General features: G+C 38.9%; 1 protein-coding gene across 2 annotated transcripts in view; it reads right to left on the bottom strand.

Annotated features, from left to right (window-relative positions):
- Positions 1 to 23,004, bottom strand: part of plekhg1.L (pleckstrin homology and RhoGEF domain containing G1 L homeolog) — a 141,648-nt gene that overhangs the window by 82,552 nt on the left and 36,092 nt on the right. The window contains exon 2 of one of the 2 annotated variants that reach the window (XM_018262980.2): positions 22,678 to 22,752. The exons of the other annotated variant lie outside the window; for it this stretch is intronic. Coding sequence (XP_018118469.1) covers positions 22,678 to 22,726 — 49 coding nt within the window. The 5' untranslated portion in view covers positions 22,727 to 22,752. The remainder of the gene's footprint in view (positions 1 to 22,677; positions 22,753 to 23,004) is intronic. 2 annotated transcript variants of the gene reach the window in all.

Here is a 23,004-nt window from a genome sequence, read left to right as displayed (position 1 = left end):
ATTTTCAGTTCTGGGCTAATAAAACATTGGCAATTGCCCTACTATTAACTAGAATGCCTATTGTATGCACCCTGCGGACTGCTCAAGGCTCAGGAGATTATCAATTGGAGGACCATTTAATAAAGGTCGATTTTAGTGTTAGTGCTTTTTGAAACCAAAAAGCAGTGGCAACACTACAATGATTAATGTAGGTAGCAAGTAGCCCCAATAAAATAATTCTATTCCTCTCATCGCATAGTTGGAAAGATGTTATAGCCAACCCCGAATAAAGTTACCCATAGATGTGACAATTCTTCTTGCCGAACGACCGATTTTAGGGAAGTCCGACCAATCCTTTCGAAATTATAGTGCGGTTAGTGGTATTCGAACGATCGTACATCTTACGATTTTTCGGCCGACATCTGTCGGGAAATTGATCGGCCAGGTCAAAAAAATCTGTCGGTCCCAGTACAATCTATCTATGTTTGCAGGGCCAAGCAGGCAGCTCCCCTTTGTTTTCCTGGCAAATTGGTTTTTTAGTTGATAAATTCGTAGGATCGTACGATCGTTCTGAGAAGATCGTAGTCTCACGATCAGGATCTGATCTTTTAAAAATCTCAAAGTCTATGGCCAGCTTAAGCCAATGGCAGTTTGTAAACCCACAGGATCAATTAGCCATATAGGAACTTGAAGACTACCCAGATTAAGGCAAAACAGGAATAGCATTAGTGTTTACATCATATTTAATATGCTGCAAAACAAAATATTTTATCAGTAGAACCTACATGACCATACAGTATTTCTTGGGAGAGCCATCATTAATTCACTTGACCAGTTGCTTATATTATCTGCACTTTTGCACCCAGCTTGTAATTGTCTTCCAGTGGTGCTATATGTTTCAGTGTCCATATGTACTTGCACCCAGTTTGAGAATTATTACAAAAGAAAAAAATGTAGAGATATTCTGATCAGATCAGTAAACAGCTCCATCTCTATCACCTTCAATCTGTTGCTGTTCCTTTCTCACATTAATTGGGATTTGACCATCTATTGACTAGTTAATTATATTTAATCAGTCTAATGAATGTAAACAATGTGGTAATTCAACAAGAAAATCAATATATCTACTACAACTATGCAAAGGCAAGCCTGCTGCTGCTCCCCCTTTCACCCCTTGTGCTCACTTTTCATCACCGATGGGGATCCAGGTGGAGTCCTATTGCTAGTGCAGAGAGCACTTTTATACCCTCTGCACTAGAAGAGCCATATTTCTGGTTTGAAACAGAAATTTGGCTCTTCAAGTTACCAAGAAAAGCTTTTTGCTACTATGTGGTGTAAAAAACAGTGTCAAAATTCACTATACATCGTCAGGCTTTGTTGCATATGAAATGCCGTAATTTTTTTACACGTTTTTTCTTAGGGTGACTTCTGCCGGAATTTACAAAGGTCTGAAGTGGTGTACTGTACTGTCCACCTTGATAAATTTGTCATTTACTTTTACACAGCTTTTTACACAATTTTTTTTGGCGAACAATGTTTTACACAACATATTAAATAGGCCCCTCAATATGGTGTAGGTGGCAGAATTGTATGATAAATTGCAATCGTCTGGCCCTAGTCTAAAGACTTGCTGCAATATTATTTACAGCCACGGTGCGGTCAGTCTGTCTGTCACCTGTCTATCATCAGTCTGATATAGAGTGAGAACTTTCCATAATCAATCAATGGACACCACCAATTCAGCAAAGGATCTGAGTTTCAGCGCTAAGTCTGAACCTTTACTTACTTAAAAGGAAACAAAATATGCAATGGGCATGTCATTTTACTTTAGTTATTTATACAAATGCTTTTTACAAGGTTGTGTTAATATAGCTTCCTCGCTGTACTGATAGTGGCTTTATTCGTACAATCATTTTTGACTTCTTTCTAGCCCAAAGGTTGTATAAGGGTTATGGCTGCATGGATTTCAGCATTGTAATGTAAGCCCTATTGTTAGAGCATCCTTAGTCTTGACAACACAACCTATCGGAGAAACAGTTACAACAAAGGAGTGCAAATGATTATATTGAGGGTCTTGACTCTCTATCTCTCCTAAGAGAAAGTTTTAGGTTTGGATAGACGCACACTTTTTTTTAGGTGATACTTTATATTCCTCCTAGTAAACCACTGCTTACAGTTATATGGGTTTCTATATCCATCAGCATAAATTGTGTCTGCATTGTTTTGGGGAAGGGGTCACCTAACAGAATTCCATCTGTTCTCAAACACTCAAATCCCCTTCTCAGTAAGTATTATGGAAGTTCTGTCTAAACCAAAAATGAAAAAGAGATCTATGGTGAGAACATCCATGTCGGATCTAAAAGCCCCAGAGCCATGGCTTTACAACTAAGCTGTCTGACATTTTAAGGAATTTTCTTTTCTTTGAAAACTTCAAATGCCACTTAACACAGAGTTACACGGGAACAAACCATAGTTGCTCTCTTACAGACACAAAATCAATAAATGTTATATAACTGATATAACAGTTACTCATTTAGAGACTGGTGTCACACTGAAGCTGCAAAAGGATTTATCCTTTTTATAAATAAACTGTTGCTGTTCTTTATATTATCTACTGCTTTCTAAACTTTCCACTTTTTTATTCTTATTCCCCCAGCTACCCCTTAAGCTACCTGCATGATTTCCAGTTCTGGGCTAATAAAACATTTGCAATTGCCCTACTATTAACTAGAATGCCTATTGTATGCACCCTGCGGACTGCTCAAGGCTCAGGAGATTATCAATTGGAGGACCATTTAATAAAGGTCGATTTTAGTGTTAGTGCTTTTTGAAACCAAAAAGCAGTGGCAACACTACAATGATTAATGTAGGTAGCAAGTAGCCCCAATAAAATAATTCTATTCCTCTCATCGCATAGTTGGAAAGATGTTATAGCCAACCCCGAATAAAGTTACCCATAGATGTGACAATTCTTCTTGCCGAACGACCGATTTTAGGGAAGTCCGACCAATCCTTTCGAAATTATAGTGCGGTTAGTGGTATTCGAACGATCGTACATCTTACGATTTTTCGGCCGACATCTGTCGGGAAATTGATCGGCCAGGTCAAAAAAATCTGTCGGTCCCAGTACAATCTATCTATGTTTGCAGGGCCAAGCAGGCAGCTCCCCTTTGTTTTCTTGGCAAATTGGTTTTTTAGTTGATAAATTCGTAGGATCGTACGATCGTTCTGAGAAGATCGTAGTCTCACGATCAGGATCTGATCTTTTAAAAATCTCAAAGTCTATGGCCAGCTTAAGCCAATGGCAGTTTGTAAGCCCACAGGATCAATTAGCCATATAGGAACTTGAAGACTACCCAGATTAAGGCAAAACAGGAATAGCATTAGTGTTTACATCATATTTAATATGCTGCAAAACAAAATATTTTATCAGTAGAACCTACATGACCATACAGTATTTCTTGGGAGAGCCATCATTAATTCACTTGACCAGTTGCTTATATTATCTGCACTTTTGCACCCAGCTTGTAATTGTCTTCCAGTGGTGCTATATGTTTCAGTGTCCATATGTACTTGCACCCAGTTTGAGAATTATTACAAAAGAAAAAAATGTAGAGATATTCTGATCAGATCAGTAAACAGCTCCATCTCTATCACCTTCAATCTGTTGCTGTTCCTTTCTCACATTAATTGGGATTTGACCATCTATTGACTAGTTAATTATATTTAATCAGTCTAATGAATGTAAACAATGTGGTAATTCAACAAGAAAATCAATATATCTACTACAACTATGCAAAGGCAAGCCTGCTGCTGCTCCCCCTTTCACCCCTCGCGCTCACTTTTCATCACCGATGGGGATCCAGGTGGAGTCCTATTGCTAGTGCAGAGAGCACTTTTATACCCTCTGCACTAGAAGATCCATATTTCTGGTTTGAAACAGAAATTTGGCTCTTCAAGTTACCAAGAAAAGCTTTTTGCTACTATGTGGTGTAAAAAACAGTGTCAAAATTCACTATACATCGTCAGGCTTTGTTGCATATGAAATGCCGTAATTTTTTTACACGTTTTTTCTTAGGGTGACTTCTGCCGGAATTTACAAAGGTCTGGAGTGGTGTACTGTACTGTCCACCTTGATAAATTTGTCATTTACTTTACACAGCTTTTTACACAATTTTTTTTGGCGAACAATGTTTTACACAACATAATAAATAGGCCCCTCAATATGGTGTAGGTGGCAGAATTGTATGATAAATTGCAATCAGTCTTCATTTGTTGTGTGTGGTTTTTTTAAATACTTCTATTTCTTCTACTCTCCCAGGTTTAGAATAAATTATTTGGTTCCTGCTTCATTTGCACTTCCCCCCAAAGCTTTTAAACATCCATTTTACTGTTATGAGGACTTTGACAAATACTGACCCTGGTAGGATTTCCCCATGTGCTTATACTTGATGGTAATTTTTATTATATAACTCATAATTCACATAATTCAGTAATGATTTTAGTGTTAATATCACTGAGGTAATAATGCTAATTAATATAATTACAACCTACTTCATTAACCCACCTCCCCAAAGTGTCATCATTAAAGGGGAACTCCGGCTTCCAAACCAAAATTTAATAAGGAGGCCCACATAACACAGAAACCCCTAATATACCCATCACAGTTACCTGTTTCTTCAAAAAGTATGAATAAATGCCATTTTCTATCCAGATGTTTAACAGTTTTTCTCGTTCTGTATTATTTTAAATCCTGGCAGGGAAGGAGGGACTAAACACTGATGTTACAAGTTGTAACAACTTCTCCGCAGCTTACAAACAGCATGCAGGAACTACATAACCCACAATGCATTGCCCTGTGATGTTCTGATCCTTATTGAAATCACGTGTGCAGGGAATTGTGGGGTTTGTGCAGGCTGAGGACAGATTGCTGCTGATACAAAGTAACAGTAGTCAGCCAGCTCAGAAAAGTAGTCAGAAAGATCAGCATAAAAGCCATTAGAAATCATGAAAAGTCTGCATATTTTTTAATTGATGTATATTTTAAAGCTGCTTGAAATTATGTTTACTTTTTACTGTTTTTTTGGAGTTCTTCTTTAAGATCTCAACCATGTAGCTTCAGACTGGAACAGCCATTGGTGCTCACTGAATAACACTTAATTTTACAACGATTAAAAATATGTGAAAAAGGACGTGGGTTAATGGCTAAATGGGAAGGAGACCTACGGGAGACAATTGAGATGGAGCAATGGCACACCATTTGGGACAGGGCCAGTAAATCATCAGTGTGCACCATAATATCGGAGAAGGCCTATAAATTGATATTTAGGTGGTATTATACCCCTTCACGGCTCGCCCACTTCAAGTAACGCCTCCTCCTCGCAATGTTTTGGGGGATGTGGAGAGAGGGGTACATTTTACCACATGTGGTGGACTTGCAAAATTGTCAGGGAATTTTGGAAAATGGTGGCCCGTATTCTATCAGCTACTTTTAAGCTTTCCATTGAACCCGATCCTCTGTCATTCCTCCTGGGCCTACCTCTAACTACACTGAACACCTCAGATGCCAATAAACTAGCGACACATATACTTACGGCTGCGAAAACGCTCAGAGCTGCCAAGTGGAAGAGCACCTCCCTGCCAAACCAACAGGCCCTTATCACTAAAGTGAGATGGATAAGAAACATGGAGAATATCAGAGCATATCTACAAGATACGGGATACAAAAATGCACTGTTATGGCTCCCCTGGGCAGAATTTGAGTCAGCTCAGTCAGACTCCACTTGACTCAAAGGCTTAGCTCCTCTGCATCCACCCTCTGACCTCCCCTCCCTAACTTTTCTTCCCCCCCTTTTTTTCTCTTCTTTATGACTTCTGTTAGTATACATTCGTAGCATTATTAATGGACTGGACACTGCCTATCTCATGCCATAGATTGAGCACATAACGGTAGCACTAATAAAGACAATGATGCATTTAAAAAAAAAAAAAAAAAAAAAAAAAAAGGACGTGGGTTAGGCATTTTTTTTAAAAGTTAATGAGCCAAAGATGCAGCAACATCAATTGAACTGGAATGCTTTTACCCACAATGTACTGCCAACAGCATTTAACAATGAAAATGAACATAGGTGGTATTACCGCTGGGTTTTTTCTATACTCTGAGCCAGATTCACTGAAGAAGAATTTTTGGCACTGTAAGATCTTCCTATATAAATATTTTAAGCTTGTTAAACCAAAGAGTTTCCTGACAAGGGTGGATAATGGATTAATTTCCATTTCTTTGATCCCTTAGGGAAAGTTAGAGATGACTTGAACACAATTAGAGTAACAGAATATAAAACAGCATGCTGGGAAACATACCCAAACTGGTTTTGACAACATTGATAAAATGTCAGTTGTTCACTAAAGTTTGAGGAGTTTTTGATGAGGAAAATATTGCTGAAGTAGACTTTTTCCTTTCTTCTTTTTTATGAGCAACCGCAGAACTAAATATTGCTTTGATCACTAAAGCTGTGCAGCAGGAAATTCGCTACAGTTGTGCAAGTTGGGTCACACTTGTCACTTACTTCCACTGAATAATTTGGTGCATGGATTTTTGAAATATAAGAATACATCATCATGAGTGGCAAGGGGGCTACTTAACCTGCTGACAAACAGCACTTGAATATATAATGATTTCAGTAACACACCTCTTGATGCGGGTGCCACTATGGGGCAAATTTACTTACCTTTGAAGTTGCGCCAGCGTTGGCTACACCGCACTTTGCCAGGCGAAGTTTTGCCAGGGTGCTGCTAATTCACTAAAATCCGAAGTTGTGCTCAGGGAGGTGAAAGGTAGCAAAATTGCGCTACCGTTAATTCGTCAAGCAAAGCAAAGTTATGCTAATTTGCATATGGCGCCAAGTTAAAGTACAATGGACGTATATGTAGCAGCAAATACATTACACTACACAAGCAGGGAAAGCTTCATAAAATAAAATAGAGTTGTTATATTGCCCTATACATGTGCCCACTGTATAGTTTAGGTGGCATATGTAAGGAAATGTAGGGGGGAAGGAGGGTATCCCCCAAAAAAAGTACGATCTTTTTCAGCCTATCACCCTTAAAAAAGTAAAAGACGCCAGCGTTTTTTGGGACTTAGAAAAAATTTCAACTTTTTTTGAAGCAACCCTATGTACTCTATTGCACTTCACCTGGTCTGAAGTGGTGAAGGCAAGTCTGGCGCAAGAGGTAACGTTCAGTAAAATGTGCAAGTTAGTGAATTAGCATAGTTACGTCCCTTCGCCATAGCGCAACTTCGCCTGGTGTAAGGGTGTGAAGTAGCGCTAGAGTAGGTCCACTTCGCTAGCGTATTTACGTCAGCACCCGTTAGTAAATCGGGAGAAGTAACGAAATGACGTCACACTGCCGAATTTGCGCTAGCATTAGCCGCTTCACGCTTTCTTGAATTTACCCTGGACAACCCCTTGAACCCATTTCCACCTTTAGGATGAGGGAGAATAAACTGAGCAATGTGATCACTCTCATAAGTGCAATCTGTGTGCCCCTTATACATATCTCTCCCCTGACTTTACTATTTAATGTGTAAACCATGCCAAAAGGAATCATTTCCCCTGGCCTCACAGTATGTGATTTTAAGGAGCCAAAGTGTAAGAACCTAAATCAGTGACTTAAAAAATAAAGGGTTTTGTACCCTAGTCATTTAAGCCTCTTTAGAGAGCATATGGATGCACAAGAACATAAAATAAACCCACAAGTAAAATGTACTCAAATCATTTATATTATTTTGGCAAATAAAAGGCAGACAACAAATGGAGAGGAAATATAATGCCATAGTTTTGTCTTTATAAAACAGTCATTGTTTCAAGAGGTTGTTTTAGAAAGAACTGCAGGTGGAGTGATTAAAAGGATAGTGATCCCAGGCAAGCACAGAGATACCAATACTGGGACAAAACACTTGGCTAAAATGCATCAATATAGTTTGTATATAACTTAAAGGTAATTCAGATTGCCAAGACTGAAACATTACAATACAGAATTACACTAAATTGCTTCAGACTTTTGTAAGTTCCAGCTTAAGTTGCTCAAAGAAAAATGCATAAAAAAATGATGCCATTTTACGCCGTTGTTTACATGGCAATATCTGCCAATGTGAGGCAAACTATTCCGCTGTTTTTTACACAACATAATAAATCTGCCTCTAAATGTAATCTTTATGTAATCAGGTGTTATTCACCCTTTTCCCTAAATGCATAACCCTGTGACTTTAAATCTGTGACCACCAAAAAGATGGCCGCTGCTTGTTCTGCAGTGAGACAGTTTTCAGCCGCAGCCTGGCCAATCAGCAAGGGATTTGCTTCTGACCTTGTGACCGCTCTGAAGGAGGTTCTGGAGCCAAATTAAAGTGAGGCAGATCTTTTCCAGGAAGAAGAGAAGAAAAGAATGCAAACCTCCCAACATTTGAAAAACAGAAAGAGGGACAAAAAGATCTGCAGTGGGTATCACTGATAACATTTTTTGACTGTGCCATTTTATGGCTACACCCCATAAATACCATATCCATCCAAAATTTGTCAGGTTATGGAAAGTTTGAACACATTTCTGGTGGTTTTAGGATCAGGTTTTATGTATTATCACAGTTTTGCTAATGAAAGTGAAATTTCAAGCCACAGTTTCCCCAAGAGACCTACTTATCCTAAATAGATACAATTGTATCTTTGCTTATCTTAAATTGTCACAAATGTATTTAAGTGCACCTGCTGAGTATTCTGGTCTCTCTGCCAAAAGCCTCTTATTTAATTACATTTCAGAAACTTTATATCTTTTTCTGGCTGTTCAGTGCAGGAGATCAAAAATAAACTCTGGACATTTCAGTAACAATCCGGGACTGCGGGTTGAGCTGTCAAAATCGGGACTGTCTTGTGAACTGTTTTATGCAATAAATTTTTATTAGGATCTACATTGTTTGAGGGAACTTAGACATTTTCATACAAGGGGTGATCACTGTTATATTGATTTATATTCTATATGTTATGTTTACATTCAGGGGAGTAACTACAGAGGAAGCAGAACCTGCGGTTGCAGGGGGGCCCATGAGGCCCAAATAATGAGCAATTTCAATATCTATTGGTAAAACACTACAACCTCTGGATATTTTGGAAAAACTAAAATTAATTTGCTGTGGGGACCAGTACCATTTAGTTACGCCACTGTTGACGGTTTTCATTGAACTGCTCATTCATCCTCTTATTAACATATTTCAATTCACTACATATTGTGTGTTTTATTGTCTTTGACATTGTGTACGGTAATCACTGCTGCTGCAGTTCCCAGTGAGTTATAGGTACACCAATACCTGGCGGTTCTAGCCCTCGGTGGAGGCACTTAACTTATTCAACCCCCAAAAATCTGCCACTTAGCTAAACTTGGAATCTATACTGTTAGCGCCTTAGTGTGGCCCTGGCCATAAAGGGTTACATTTACAAGAGGACAAAGGTTAGCTTTGCCATGTAATGGGTATCCAGTCTCTTTATTGACACTAAGCAGGTGCTGCATAAGCACACTTTTTGCCTTACCTTCCCAGACATTGTAGAGCTATGAATAAATAAACATGCCCATTCATTTCCTCAGTATGATATCATGTATTGTTTGTTTAACAAGTGTTATGTTTCATAGCGTATTGCATCTCTCTCTTTTCTCTTTCCTTTTATTTTTTTCCGGACAGTCACTTGTATATCCTGAAGTATGATCGTTATTGACACAAGCAATCGGGTGGGATTCTCTCCCAGTTTGTTAAGATCATACAGTAAATCTCATCTTTTTTGCAAAATGTTTTAAAATCTGATTCTCAAACTATCATTGAAAAAAGTTGACATTTAAAGGGTGGTTCACCTTTGGGGGCAAATTTACTAAAGGGCAAAGTGGCCAGTGTGATATCATTTTGCTGATTTAATAATGGGTGCTGGCGTAATTTTGCTAGCGAAGTAGACATACTCTAGCGCTACTTCGCACCCTAACGCCAGGCGAAGTAGCGCTCTGGCGAAGGGCCGTATCTACGCTCATTCACTAAGTTGCGGATTTTCCTGAACGTTACCTCTTGCGCCAGACTTGACTTTTGCCAGCTCAGACCAGGCGAAGTGCAATAGAGTAGATAGGAGTTTCTTCAAAAATAGTTGAACATTTTTCTAAGTCCCAAAAAACACTTTTTTACTTTTTACTGGGTGATAGGCTGAAAAAGATTGAATATTTTTTGGGGTACCCCCTTCCATTTTGCACCTAAACTATACAGTGGGCACATGTGTAGGGCAATATAAGACCTCTGTTTAATTTTATTAAGTTTCCCTGGCCTGATCTTCATGAATTTGCGCAGCCCTGGCGAAACTACGCCTGGCGAATTGTGAAAAAGTGCGGCAAAGCCGTCGCTAGCACATTTTCGGTGAATTTGCCCCATAGTTTAACCTTTAGTATGTTATAGAATGGCTCATTCTAAACAGTTTTCAGTTGTGCTTTATTTATATTGTTTTTTAAAATTTTGCCTTCTATTTCTCACTCTGTCCAGCTTTTAATGCAGGTCACTGTCTCTGACATCTAAAAAAAACAAATGCTCTGTAAGGCTACAATTTTATTTTGAATGGTACTTTCTTTATTGCTTTATTGATCTTTCTATTCAGGCCCTCTCCTTTATATTCCAGTCTCTTGTTCAAATCAATGCATGGTTGCTAGGGAAATTTGGACATTAGCAACCAGATAGGGAACTGCTGAATAAAAAGTTAAATACCTCAAGGACCACAAATTGCAAATTATATCACAAATTGTATCACACTCCACATCATATTATAAGTTAAAGGTGAACAACCCATTTAATAAAAATGTTCTCTATTCCCTACCTGCATATACTGTATGCAGGTAGTTCATGGGTATCCACCCATGTAAATATTACATAAAAAAGGACATTTTCATTCAAATCTATTGCACACATACACACTCTTGCTGAACAACACAATTAAGTATCAACAACAACTATGAGCAATAGTGCAAACCTGGTTTAAATACACTTGTTAAAGTTACTCAGTGTGACATTAGCCTTTGAGAAAAAGCAGATGACTCCTAAAGAACTGTTTGCAAGATAGTAGCAGTGAGGTATTAAAAAAACAATCTCTAGGCAGTTTATAGATAATTATATAGGGCTTGTCTGTACAAGTTAGTTCTGCTCTTCTATGCTGTATGTGAATGTTATTTTTGGTAAGATAAACAGTATACTTCTTCACTCAAGAAGATCCTTGCAATTCTAAATTTAGATTTACAGACTTAACACCCAAACACCACATGGGGATGGGACCTCTTATAGGCATCAATCCCAGTGGCATGCCTACCTTGCTCCAGGCCCCCACCAAAAAATTATTGGAGGGACCTGGTGCACATCTACAACAGGGACCTATACCCATACCCAGCCCCATTCCTCCACCACGTTGCACCACGTTGCACCACCTGCTTGCATTTAGGTAGAGCTGCTGGGATGCAGGATCCCAAGCCAGCAGATGGCTGAGTACTAAGGTTTCTACAGCTTCTACAGCAGACTCCATGTGACCCCCCACAACCAAGGCTTCTGCTTCCTCTATAGCTATGCCACTGATTATTTCCTTAATAATTGTATATATCCAGATGCTTTGCCAGTAGTTTAATCAGTAATAAAGGAAATAAACAAACTGAGACATGTATCAAAGCAGATGGATGTGTTTCAGCAGCTGAACAACATTCTATTGTATGGGTGTGTTAGTGTTCAGCAGCAGCCCTGAGACCTAACACACCTATGGGGATGTTATATGTCCAAAACGACCAATAAAATTAAGTTAATGTGTATTCATTTAGAGATAATATTGTGTTACCATGCCCTAGTAAAAACCTTCTTTTCTTGCTTCAGAAGCTTGAATATAATTTATAGAAAACAATTAGCTATGTAGCCATTTAAGCTCCAATTGGGTTGTGTTGCCCACAGCTACTGTAAGTTATGTAAACAGCAAAGGTTTAGTTCTAAGGTGGAGAAATATATGGGTCAAATGAATGCAGGACAATGGCTATTAGGAAGGGCAATGGTAGTTAGTGACTTTGGTGGCTGTAAAAGAGCCTATGGCAGGCATCTGAAAGGAAAAAATATAAAGATTTATTCCACTTACTGGGGTTGATTAAATTAGCAGCAAAGTGTTTTTTTTTCTTTTTCACAATTAGTCCAGTCTTTTAGGGTAGATGCAGCAGTAGCTGCTTTCCAATACTGAAAAGTCACCAAACCAACCCTTTAATGTTTGAATAGCAAGGCCTGTTCATAAAGGAAAGCTTTGCATTCAGTCAGCTTTACAGCTTTTGATTTGAGGAAAGTACCTTAGTTTTCTAAAATATCACGTGACTGCCTTCAGTTGGCGTAATATCCTTCCTGAGCAGCTTTATTCATGAAATGCTTATATTATCTCCCCTGTTGTTGCCAACTCGCACTAGAAGTTTTATATTTCAAGCAAACAGGGCAAACATGAAAGGTCTAGGAATATAAATAATTTATTAATTTTAGGATCCATCTTTTTTGTAACTTAGAGACACATATAAGGAAAAAACATATGCTCATGGTTATCCTGCACGGACAGTCACAATTATACTACAGCAAAGAGCACAAAGAGCCAAAGGGCAGAACTCACATACACCTAGAACTGGTGTACATGTTCCAGTTGCACAGACAGTGCCAGACAATGCCCATGCCTTGCCCATGGTCTGTGCCTCATTTAGAAGGCAAAAAGAGGTTTGCCTGTGCTTTTATTCACTTTTGGGCTCAAGCTCTGTTTTGAGGTTCAACATTTCATCAAAACATGCTAAAAAGGGAGCCAAAAGCAATACAGGAGAGCAGCCCCAAGGCCACTAAAATATGGGAAAAGGCTTATTTGTGCTGAAAGCCCAATCTGATAATCAACTAAAATAAGGTTTATGTTGTCCTTTGTATTGTTGGGGGATTTCTTAAATTTTAGACCTCAAAGAGAGTGGTATATAATACTGTATATCATCTATTCAGTTATGAATATCTAAAAACTATAAACAATAGTTCACTGTAGTCACTATTCTGGGTCACCCTGGTTGGGGGGAGAAACCATGAACTATATGTAATTTTGCCATGCCCTTCCCTACTGCCCATGCTCCCTGTGTGGCATACAGCTCAGTTAATAATACAGGTGTGGGATCTGTTATCCAGAAACCCATTATCAGAAAGCTCAGAATTACAGAAAGGCCCAACTCCCACTAACCAGCGGAAATTCGCCAGCGGCGGCTTTGCTCACATCGCCACACTTCACCAGGCACGAAAGATGGCGAAGTTTTGCTAGTGTTAATTCGGCAAGCAAAGTGAACTTGCGCTAGCGTGGCTAATTTGCATACGGCGGGAAGTTAAATTTCAATGGACAGCAGCAAATACATTACACTACACAAGCCCAGAGAACCTTAATAAATAAAATAGAGTTGTTATAATGCCCTACACATGAGCTCAGTGTAAAGTTTATGTGCCATATGTTAGGAAATGTAGGGGGAAGCAGGGTACCCTAAAGAATTTACGATCTTTTGCAGCCTATCACCCTGAAAAACAGAAAAGTCGCCAGCGTTTTTTGGGACTTTTTTTTGAGGAACTCCTATCTAGTCTATTGCACTTCGCCTGGTCTGAGGTGGCAAAGGCAAGTCTGGCGCAACAGATAACGTTCAGTAAAATCCGCATCTTAGTGAATTTGCGTAGTTACGTCCATTTGCCAGAGTGAAAATTCGCCTGCCGTTAGAGTGCGAAGTAGAGCTACAGTCTATCTCCTTCACTTGTGAATTTTCGCCAGCATTAGTCACTTCGCCCTTTAGTAAATTTGCCCCATAGACTCGATTTTATCCAAATAATACACATTTTTAAAAATTATTTCCTATTTCTCTGTAATAATAAAATAATACCTTGTACTCGATCCAAACAAAGATATAAATAATCCTTATTGTAAGTCAACCAGACTGTTGGGTTTATGTAATGTTTACATGATTTTCTAGTAGACTTTAAGGGGAACTATCACGAAAATGAAAATTGAATATACGCTTCCTCATACTAAAGTAAAAAACTTTCTAAATACAATCAATTAAATATTCTGCATTGTTTCTGAAATAATCATGTTTATGTTCACTATTCCTCTCTCAGCATCTGTTTCTCTTCATTCCCTCTTCATTCAGGAGTTGGGTGTCAGATATTCATTGACAGTTAGGGGCACATTTACTTAGCTCCAGTGAAGGAATAGAATGAAAAATACTTCGAATTTCAAAAGTTCTTTTTGGCTACTTCGACTTTTGAATTGGCTACGTCGACCTTCGACTACGACTTCGACTTCGAATCTAACGATTCGAAATAAAAATCGTTCGACTATTCGACCATTCGATAGTCGAAGTACTGTCTCTTTAAAAAAAACTTTGACTACCTACTTCGCCACCTAAAACCTACCGAGCACCAATGTTAGCCTATGGGGACCTTCTCCATAAGCTTTCTAAGCTTTTTTTGATCGAAGGAAAATCCTTTGATCGATGGATTAAAATCCTTCAAATCATTCGGTTCGAAGGATTGAACGATTTTTCGTTCAATCGAAGCATTTGCGGTAAATCCTTCGACTTCGATATTCAAAGTCGAAGGATTTTACTTCGAGGGTCGAATATCGAGGGTTACTAAACCCTCGATATTCGACCAATAGTAAATGTGCCCCTTAGATCCAATATAACTTATAGAGAGGCTCCTTTCCTAGCAGATGTAATAGAGCTCACTCAAATAACTGATTCCAATACAAACAATATAACTGCCTTTTGCACAAATCCTGCATGTAGAGAGACAGAATTTCTAGTGATTTTAATAAAGTGAGCTCGAATACATCTTCTAGGCAAAATGAGCCCCCTATAAGATATATTGGATCATTCATCTGACACCCAACTGCTGACTTAAGACAGAATGAAGAGAAACAGATGCTGAGAGAGGAATGGTACTGAATTTTGATTTATTTGTATTTAGAAAGTTACTTATTTCTGTACGCTGAAGCTTATATTAAATTTTCATTTTCGTGATAGTTCCCCTTTAAGGTATGGAGATCCAAATTACTTAAAAAGATCCGTAATCCGGAAACCCACAGGTCCCGCACATTCTGGATAACAGGGCCCATACCTGTAATCTAATTGCATACACACCTCAGATGAAATCCATTCAGAAAAGAATACTTATATATGTAGCGTGTCCAGCTGTACTTCCAAGGCAACATAAATAGAACATTACGTCTCCTTATAAAAATCTGTAAAAGAAGTTAGTTTTAGACATATGATTGCCAATATCTTTTTTTCCCCCTTTCTAACAAAGAAGATAGAAAGATTAAAGACAAATCTGTTTTCTATTCTTCTCCAAGTCTTAGTTTTCAAAAAATTGCCATTTTCCTTTTAACATTCCAGAGTGATATAAAGAACACTACTTGGATATTGTGGAACACGGAGCATGCCAGTAAATTTATTACATTTTCTCAGATTTCTCATCTCCTGTAAGAGCTACTTAGTCTGGCTCTTGTTTCTAAATATGTTTGAAGAGGTGTAGCTGACTGGAATACTTAACACTCGTTGGCCCCAGGCCAGCAAAAACCCCATAGAAACTGCTGAACTGTATTATGTTCACTTGGCATTCCTCCGAAAATATAATATATTTAAAGGAATAGCAGCCCTTGAAAAATATTGAGAAGAAACAATATAGAAGCAGGTAGAATGCATTGCACGTTGGAGATCATTTGCTAATCTTAAAAATATATGTATTTGCTTATAGTAAGATAAATATTTACTGATTCTTAAAAAAGAAATATGTCCACTGAATTCAGCATCATTTGTTAGCAGGCGTAGATTCGCCATGACAATGATAATCAACTAAAATCAAAAGTTGCGTCCAGGGCGCCGAGCGCTGACGAAGTTGTGCTAGCATTACTGCGGCAAGCAAAGTGAAGTTGCGCTAGCATTGCCTTATTTGCATACGGCGGGAAGTTAAAGTACAATGGACGTATATCTTGCAGCCAATACATTACACTACACAAGCCCTGGGACAAAATTGACAATATGTCTAGCCCCATGTCAGATTTCAAAATTGAATATAAAAAAATCTGTTTGCTCTTTTGAGAAATGGATTTCAGTGCAGAATTCTGCTGGAACAGCACTATTAACTGATTCATTTTGAAAAAATGTTTTTTTCCCATGACAGTATCCCTTTAATAAAAGAAAAAAGAGTTGTTATATTGCCCTACACATGAGCCCAGTGTATAGTTTATGTGCCATATGTTAGGAAATGTAGGGGGAAAGCCAGGTACCCCAGAAAATATTTATCTTTTGCAGCCTATCACCCTGAAAAATGAAAAGTCGCCAGCGTTTTTTGGGACTTAGAAAAATTTTCAACTATTTTTTGAGGAAGTCCTATCTATTGCACTTTGTCTGGTTTGAAGTGGAGAAGGCAAGTCTGGCGCAAGAGGTAACGGTGAGTAAAATCCGCATCTTAGTGAATTTGCGTAGTTACGTCCTTTCGCCAGAGCGCAACTTCGCCTGGCATAAGGGAGCAAATTTGTATCCCGTGCCTTCTGGAGTATGATGGAGCTGATTAAATATTGCTGTTGTCAGTGCTAACTACCACTTGAAACACTACAAAGAGGAGACAGACATGACAGATTCTTACGAGTCTAGTTATCTGCAGTTTCTTTATTCACATGACTAGACAGCTAAAGGGTTGTGCTGTCACACAAGTGGATTTGGTTTCTTTTCACTAATCCTGGTTCTTGCCACGCGAATGCGGATCTCGGCCTGTATATATATGTATGTGACAGGGTGGATGGTTTGAGTTGTGGATGGTTTGGGGGGGGGGAGCAAAACTTTCTTTTGCTCTATAGCACTGCAAACTATGTTGGATTAATTAGTGTTGCCTGTAGCATTTCTTTCTAGAATCAATTTTCAGGTGGCTCCATAAATCAGCTCCGGGGAAGAATATATACTTCACCTAATGGAGAGGCTCAACATGGAAAATGTTTTAAGAATATCTAATAATATCTTTTAGCCTTGACATTTGACAACTAGTCTTGAATTCAATTATCTGCAAGGGGTTTAGGCTAGTGGCACACGGGGCCATTCACACTACAATCAATATTATCAGGATTCATTTATCTTATAAACCCAGCGGTAATTCACAAAGACACCAATAAGGGTAAACAAGTGCCATGCTACAGGAGGTTTTTTCATTGAAGCAGGAGGAAGACACGGGGAAGCAGTTCGGGGAGATTAGTCGCCCCAAAGAAGGGGCGATTAGTCGCTGGGCGACTAAATCTCCCCGAATCTCCAGGTGTGCCCTTACTCTAAATGTGTAACTTTTAATTTACATGATGACACTATGGAGCAAATTCACTAAGCGCCGAAGCGCCGAACGCTAGCGTTGATTCGCTAGCGTTTGGCATTTTCGTTACTGCGCAAATTCACTAACGAACGCTGGCGTAGTTTCGCTAGTGTTACTTCGCACCCTTACGCCTGGCGAATTTTTGCTATCGACGTAACTACGCAAATTCACTAACTTGCGCAGTGTACTGAACGCTACCTTTTACGCTAGACTTCCTTCGCCACCTCAGACCTGGCGAAGCGCAATAGAGTAGATAGGGATTGTTTCAAAAAAAGTCAAAATTTTTTCTAATTCCCAAAAAACGCTGGCGTGTTTTCTACATTATGGGTGATAGGCTGAAAAAGATCGAAAAATTTTTTGGGGCTCCCCTCCTTCCCCCCTACATTTCCTGAATCATGGCAACTTACCTAGACAGTGGGCACATGTGTAGGGCAAAGTAAAATTTTTATTTGCTGATTTGAAGGTTTTCTAGGCATTTGTAGTGCTGATACGTATTCCTCCATAGAAATTTGAATTTGGCGCCGTATGCAAATTAGCCTTCGCTAGCGTAACTTCGCTTTACATAGCGAATCAACGCTAGCGCAACTTCGCAACCTTACGCTACCCCTGAGCGCAACTTCGGATTTTAGTGAATTTGCGGAGCGCTGACGAAACTACGCCTGGCGAAGTGCGGCGAAGTGCAGCGAAGCGCAGCGAAGTTGTGCCTGGCGAAACTACGATTGTTAGTGAATTTGCCCCATAATATGTCCCCTTTAAGACATTATCGTGTTTTGGCCCACAGATTTTGCATAACTGGCCTGCTACATGGAAAAAACTAGACAGTACACAACACTTATTGTTAACTCAAATATTTAAACTGCAAGGATGGTAGATTGGCCCATTCCTGTATTTAATTGTTACAATTTTTTTCAAAGCTAGCAAAATTTACATTTCATTAAGAGGTCAATTTGTTTTTAAGATGTTGGAAGGTGCCAAAAGATTTTTATCAGACACTGTAAACATTTATTATTGATGCAGGTTTCACTAGGGAATTTAGCTGCATTCACTTCCCTGTTGACTTAACTTCCTGATTAAGAAACTTGTTTTCTGCAGAACTGGCACAGAACAGAAATTAGATGCCGTTTTAAGTTTCTCTTTAATTGTTCTCCCAAGCCCAGCAGGACCCATAAATAACGTTTCAAAGAAACTAAACTTTAAAACTGCAAACGGTCTCCTGTGGCATGTATGATGTCAGGCAATAATAATAATGTTTGTTTGTTGGCTTGTCAGTTTGAAGTATATGGGTTTATCGGAGAAGTAACCCTTTGTTATTAAAACTTCAACTAGAACAGTGTTCACCAACCAATGGCTCATCAACCTCTTGGATGTTGCTTCCAGTGTCTTCAAAGCAGGTGCTTATTTTTGAAATTCCAGGCTTGGGGGCAAGTTTTGGTTACGTTAAAAAAACAGTTGTACTGCCAAAAAGAGCCTTCTGTAGGCTGCCAGTCTACATGGGGGCTACCAAATCCCAGCTCATATTTGGCACTAGTGATGTGCGGGTCCAGATTTACTGGACCCGCACCCGACCCTAACCCGCCCTCACCCACCCCGCACCCGGCCCACCCCGGCTTGGCTCTTTCATTTAAAGACCCTCCCCCTTGGGTTCCATGGGTTTCGGGCTGGCCTGCACATCACTATTTGGCACCCCCTGGAACTATTTTCATGCTTGTGTCGCTCCCCAACTATTTTTACATTTGAAAGTGGCTCACAAGTTATAAAAAGGGCTGGTAATCCTTGAGCTAGAGCAGTGATCCCCAACCAGTAGCTTGCGAACAACATGTTGCTCTCCAGCCTCTTGGATGTTGCTCTCAGGGTCCTCAAAGCAGGTGCTGATTTTTGAATTCCAAGCTTGAAAGCAAGTTTTAAATCAATAAAAACCTAAGTATAGTGCCAAGTAGAGCCACTTGTAAGCTGCCAATCTACATAGGGGCTACCAAATAACCAATCACAGCCAATTGGCACCTCCTCATCTTGTGTTGCTCCCCAACTCTTTTTACATTAGTATGTGGCTCACAGGTAAAAAAAGGTTGGGGACCCCTGCGCTAGAGTGTGGGATGTCAGAAGGTCAGAGAATAAGGGAAGGTCAGTAGCAAGAAAGTGGTAGGGTAGAACCTAGCCACCTCATCAAAAATCTAAGTTTAATGTGACTGGGAAATCTTGGAAAGTATATACAACAGAGTTCCTACATAACTACAGAGCAACGTGCCATGCAACAAACCAATCATCTCCAGCTGAATTATTACATGGCAGACAGATGCGCACTAAGTTACATGTTGCAGACATCAAACTTCCACAAGATACTGTACCTACAAAATCATCTACTGCTTAAATTGTGAAACGTCACCAAGCCAAATGCAAAGCTTATATTGACAGAAAACGTGGTGCAAGAGAAGTACACTTTCAGCCTGGATCTTTAGTGAGAATTAATAAACCAGGAATACTGAAACAAGAACAATCTACATTTACCATACACATATGAACTGTCGCTGTTCACTGATGGACACATATGGAATGCAAGTCGTCTTGCTCCTGTTAGATATGACTTTGGAGAAGCTCCATTTGATGAACGACATTTTCCTACTCCTGCTGCCAACTGCAATAGGCCTGAAGAAAGTGAACCTATAAGGCGTACTGAGAGATTCAGAAAACTACCTGCACGGACCAAGGACTATGTCATGTGAAGAATGTATATTATTGCTTTAAGATGCATTGTTGTTGTATATTACATTTGCCCAAATGCTTTTCTACTAAAGGCAGAATATGGGGTGTTTATATAAATGGCCTGCGTGTGTCACTGTGCACAGTACTTGTACTGTGCATACACAGGACTTTCTGTACAGCTTGAGAGTGTTAGAGTTGGATGTTACTGTTGTGTAATGCCTGCATGAGCCTGCTAATAAAGCACTTTTATACTTTACTCATCTTCGGCTACCAAAACATAACAGAATATATATATATTATATATATTATATAATATATATATTTCAGAAACAATGCAGAATTTTTAATTGATTGAATTTAGAAAGTATCTTACTTCAGTATGAGGAAGCTTATATTAGATTTTCATTTTCGCGATAGTTACCCTTTAAGCAAAGGCAATGGTCAGATCTTGGTGTTCCCCGAACAACTAGTATCAAGGACACACAATAAGTCCCCTCAAGAAGTAAATGAAAGCAAGGTTGGCAAAAACAAGCAGAGCCAAAAAGAATTATCAAAAGGGAGCCTAGGTGTTGCTATAGACATTATATCCGATATGACAAACGCTTGTAGCCATGTGAAGATAAAACTCCCAGGAAAGAGAAAACTTCTAACTGACCGGTCTGCTTGAAACTGTAGTAATGCAGAAGTGATGGAGGGGTGGGTCTCTGAACTGTCACTCCTGTCACTACTGGTCAGTGACCTAGAAGGGTGTTAGTGTGACCCTGTGTTAGTGTGAGACTCTGTCTCTTTAAATAGTTCTCTTTTTTGCTTTCACATAGAGCAAACACAATTACTTTTCACTAACTCAATGTTTCCCACAAACAATGAATGCACCTTAATACCAGTCCGGATTATACAAGAATACGGCTTCTCCAGCACTATTTGCTATTGCAAGCTTTCCCGCTGCTCCCGCTCCTCTGAAATCTGGAATTTCCCCAATTCAACAATTCAATGGCATATTTTTCTTTGTCTGTTTAAAGAAAAAGTTACAAACGATGGAATCATTCCAAACTAGCTACCTTGTTTGCTTATCTTGTAATAAAAAAATCAAAAAGGAAAAATTTTATGTAAATAAAATGAAATTTCTATATCCCAAATAGAGCGTCCATATGTTTCAGTTTTATGGGCATAGTCAAAGTTTCAGAAACTGTTCTTGAAATCTGGGTCGGTTTGGAAACCTTAGAATTTGTCACAGTTCATTATAATCCAACAGGACTACCCAATGCAGGCTTTGGTTTGCTGAAACTTTACAGAAATATGTTAAAATATATCAGCGAATGCATCCTCATTTGTGGGTGTTCAAAAATGAATGCAATGGAGACTGCATATTGATGCAATGGACAAACATGCGTCTGCTTTTCTGCATCCACCCTGCTTTTCTGTACTGGCAATTTACATCCGACGTTGCACAATGTGCTTGAATTTGCAAATGACCCTTACTGTGCCAATAAGGTTAAGCATTAAGGAAATTTAAAAAAATATCCATACTTATAAAGCCTTTAATTAACAAATCTAGGCTAAAGAGTTTTAAAAACCTTATTGAAATGAACACTAGTTTGTAAGAAGTGTCTCTACTTCCAAGGGCACTGCGGCAATCCTCGGATGGCAGTGCCAAAAAAGTTACCTGGGGCAGAAAAAAGCCTCTCCTGGTAACTTTAAGTGCCGAATTTCTAGTTTGTAAACCAGAAATTCTGCTCTGCACTAGCAATGTGGACCCCCTCCGGCACAGAAAAGGTAAACGCTAAGGAGTGAGGGGCGGCATTAATGGTTTTAGGACAATTACTAGAGAAAAAAATCTTAAAAGTCTGAATGGTTAATAAAAAGATCAAATTGACTAATACAGGACCTCAATTGCTTTTACGGTGGCGTTTCGTATCAAAGCTTTTCGTGGTTTTAGACTTAATAAATCTCAACATTTTCGAGTTTTAGAAAAATAAAATAAAAAACACAAATTTTTAGAGACGAAATACGATTCATGAAAAAAGGGAAACCTGAATTTTAGTAAATCGACCCCAAAATGTCTAGAAATTCTCAGCAAAGAAAAATGTACATTTGGGTAAAATATGAAATTGGTAGCACTCTGAGTAAATTATCCACTGTATTTTCTTACATGGGGCCTTTTGGGGGGGAATTCCTTTTCTTTCTATATTGTTTTTCTCAATTTACTTCTGGCTTTGATATAAAACAGAAGGGGGTCGTCTGACCTTGCTACCAAATATACAATGCCATTAATGAATCTAGCATATGTTTAATAATCACAAAATAAGATCTGGAATGCCAAATGGGTCATGCATCTCCAGTAGCTAGGATTTACTGCAAACAAAAGTAATCTCTGAAAAATAAATTATAGATCAGTATCCACTGAAAAAATGAGCATTACCAAGAAGAAAAAAAAGCAAACTAGAGCTCTCTACCCCAGGGTTTAAAATTCTTTCCTGGAACTGTGCAATGTTATATTGTATTGCAGTGCAGCAAAAAAAAAAAAAAACAGAAAGCCCTCTCTCCAGCAGCAATATAATACTAACCTTCATTCTGGGATGCTGTTTCTGTACCCTCTGGTGCTTTATCTGGCATCTCTGCTGAGACCTGGTTGGCAATACCTGCAGGACACAAAGAATGGAAAGGATTCTCACGTGCAGCCAAGAAATTCCAGTTAAAGGACACCTTTACACAGGCTAAGGATACAGTTTCAGTATGAGTTTCACATTAATTTTCCCTTTTTTGCCTTGAATACCACACAATATAAAAAGAGCCATCCAAGCCACTTTATATGTGTATAGCTTTGTCTATTAGAGTAAAATTAAAAGGACTGGTGCACAGCAATTCAAGTAGATTGCTAAAAGTCTGGGCAT

Source organism: Xenopus laevis, chromosome 5L (assembly GCF_017654675.1).
Source record: "Xenopus laevis strain J_2021 chromosome 5L, Xenopus_laevis_v10.1, whole genome shotgun sequence".
Lineage (NCBI taxonomy): Eukaryota > Metazoa > Chordata > Amphibia > Anura > Pipidae > Xenopus > Xenopus laevis.
Note: the sequence above shows the minus strand (reverse complement) of the source record. Positions and strands in the feature narration are given on the sequence as shown.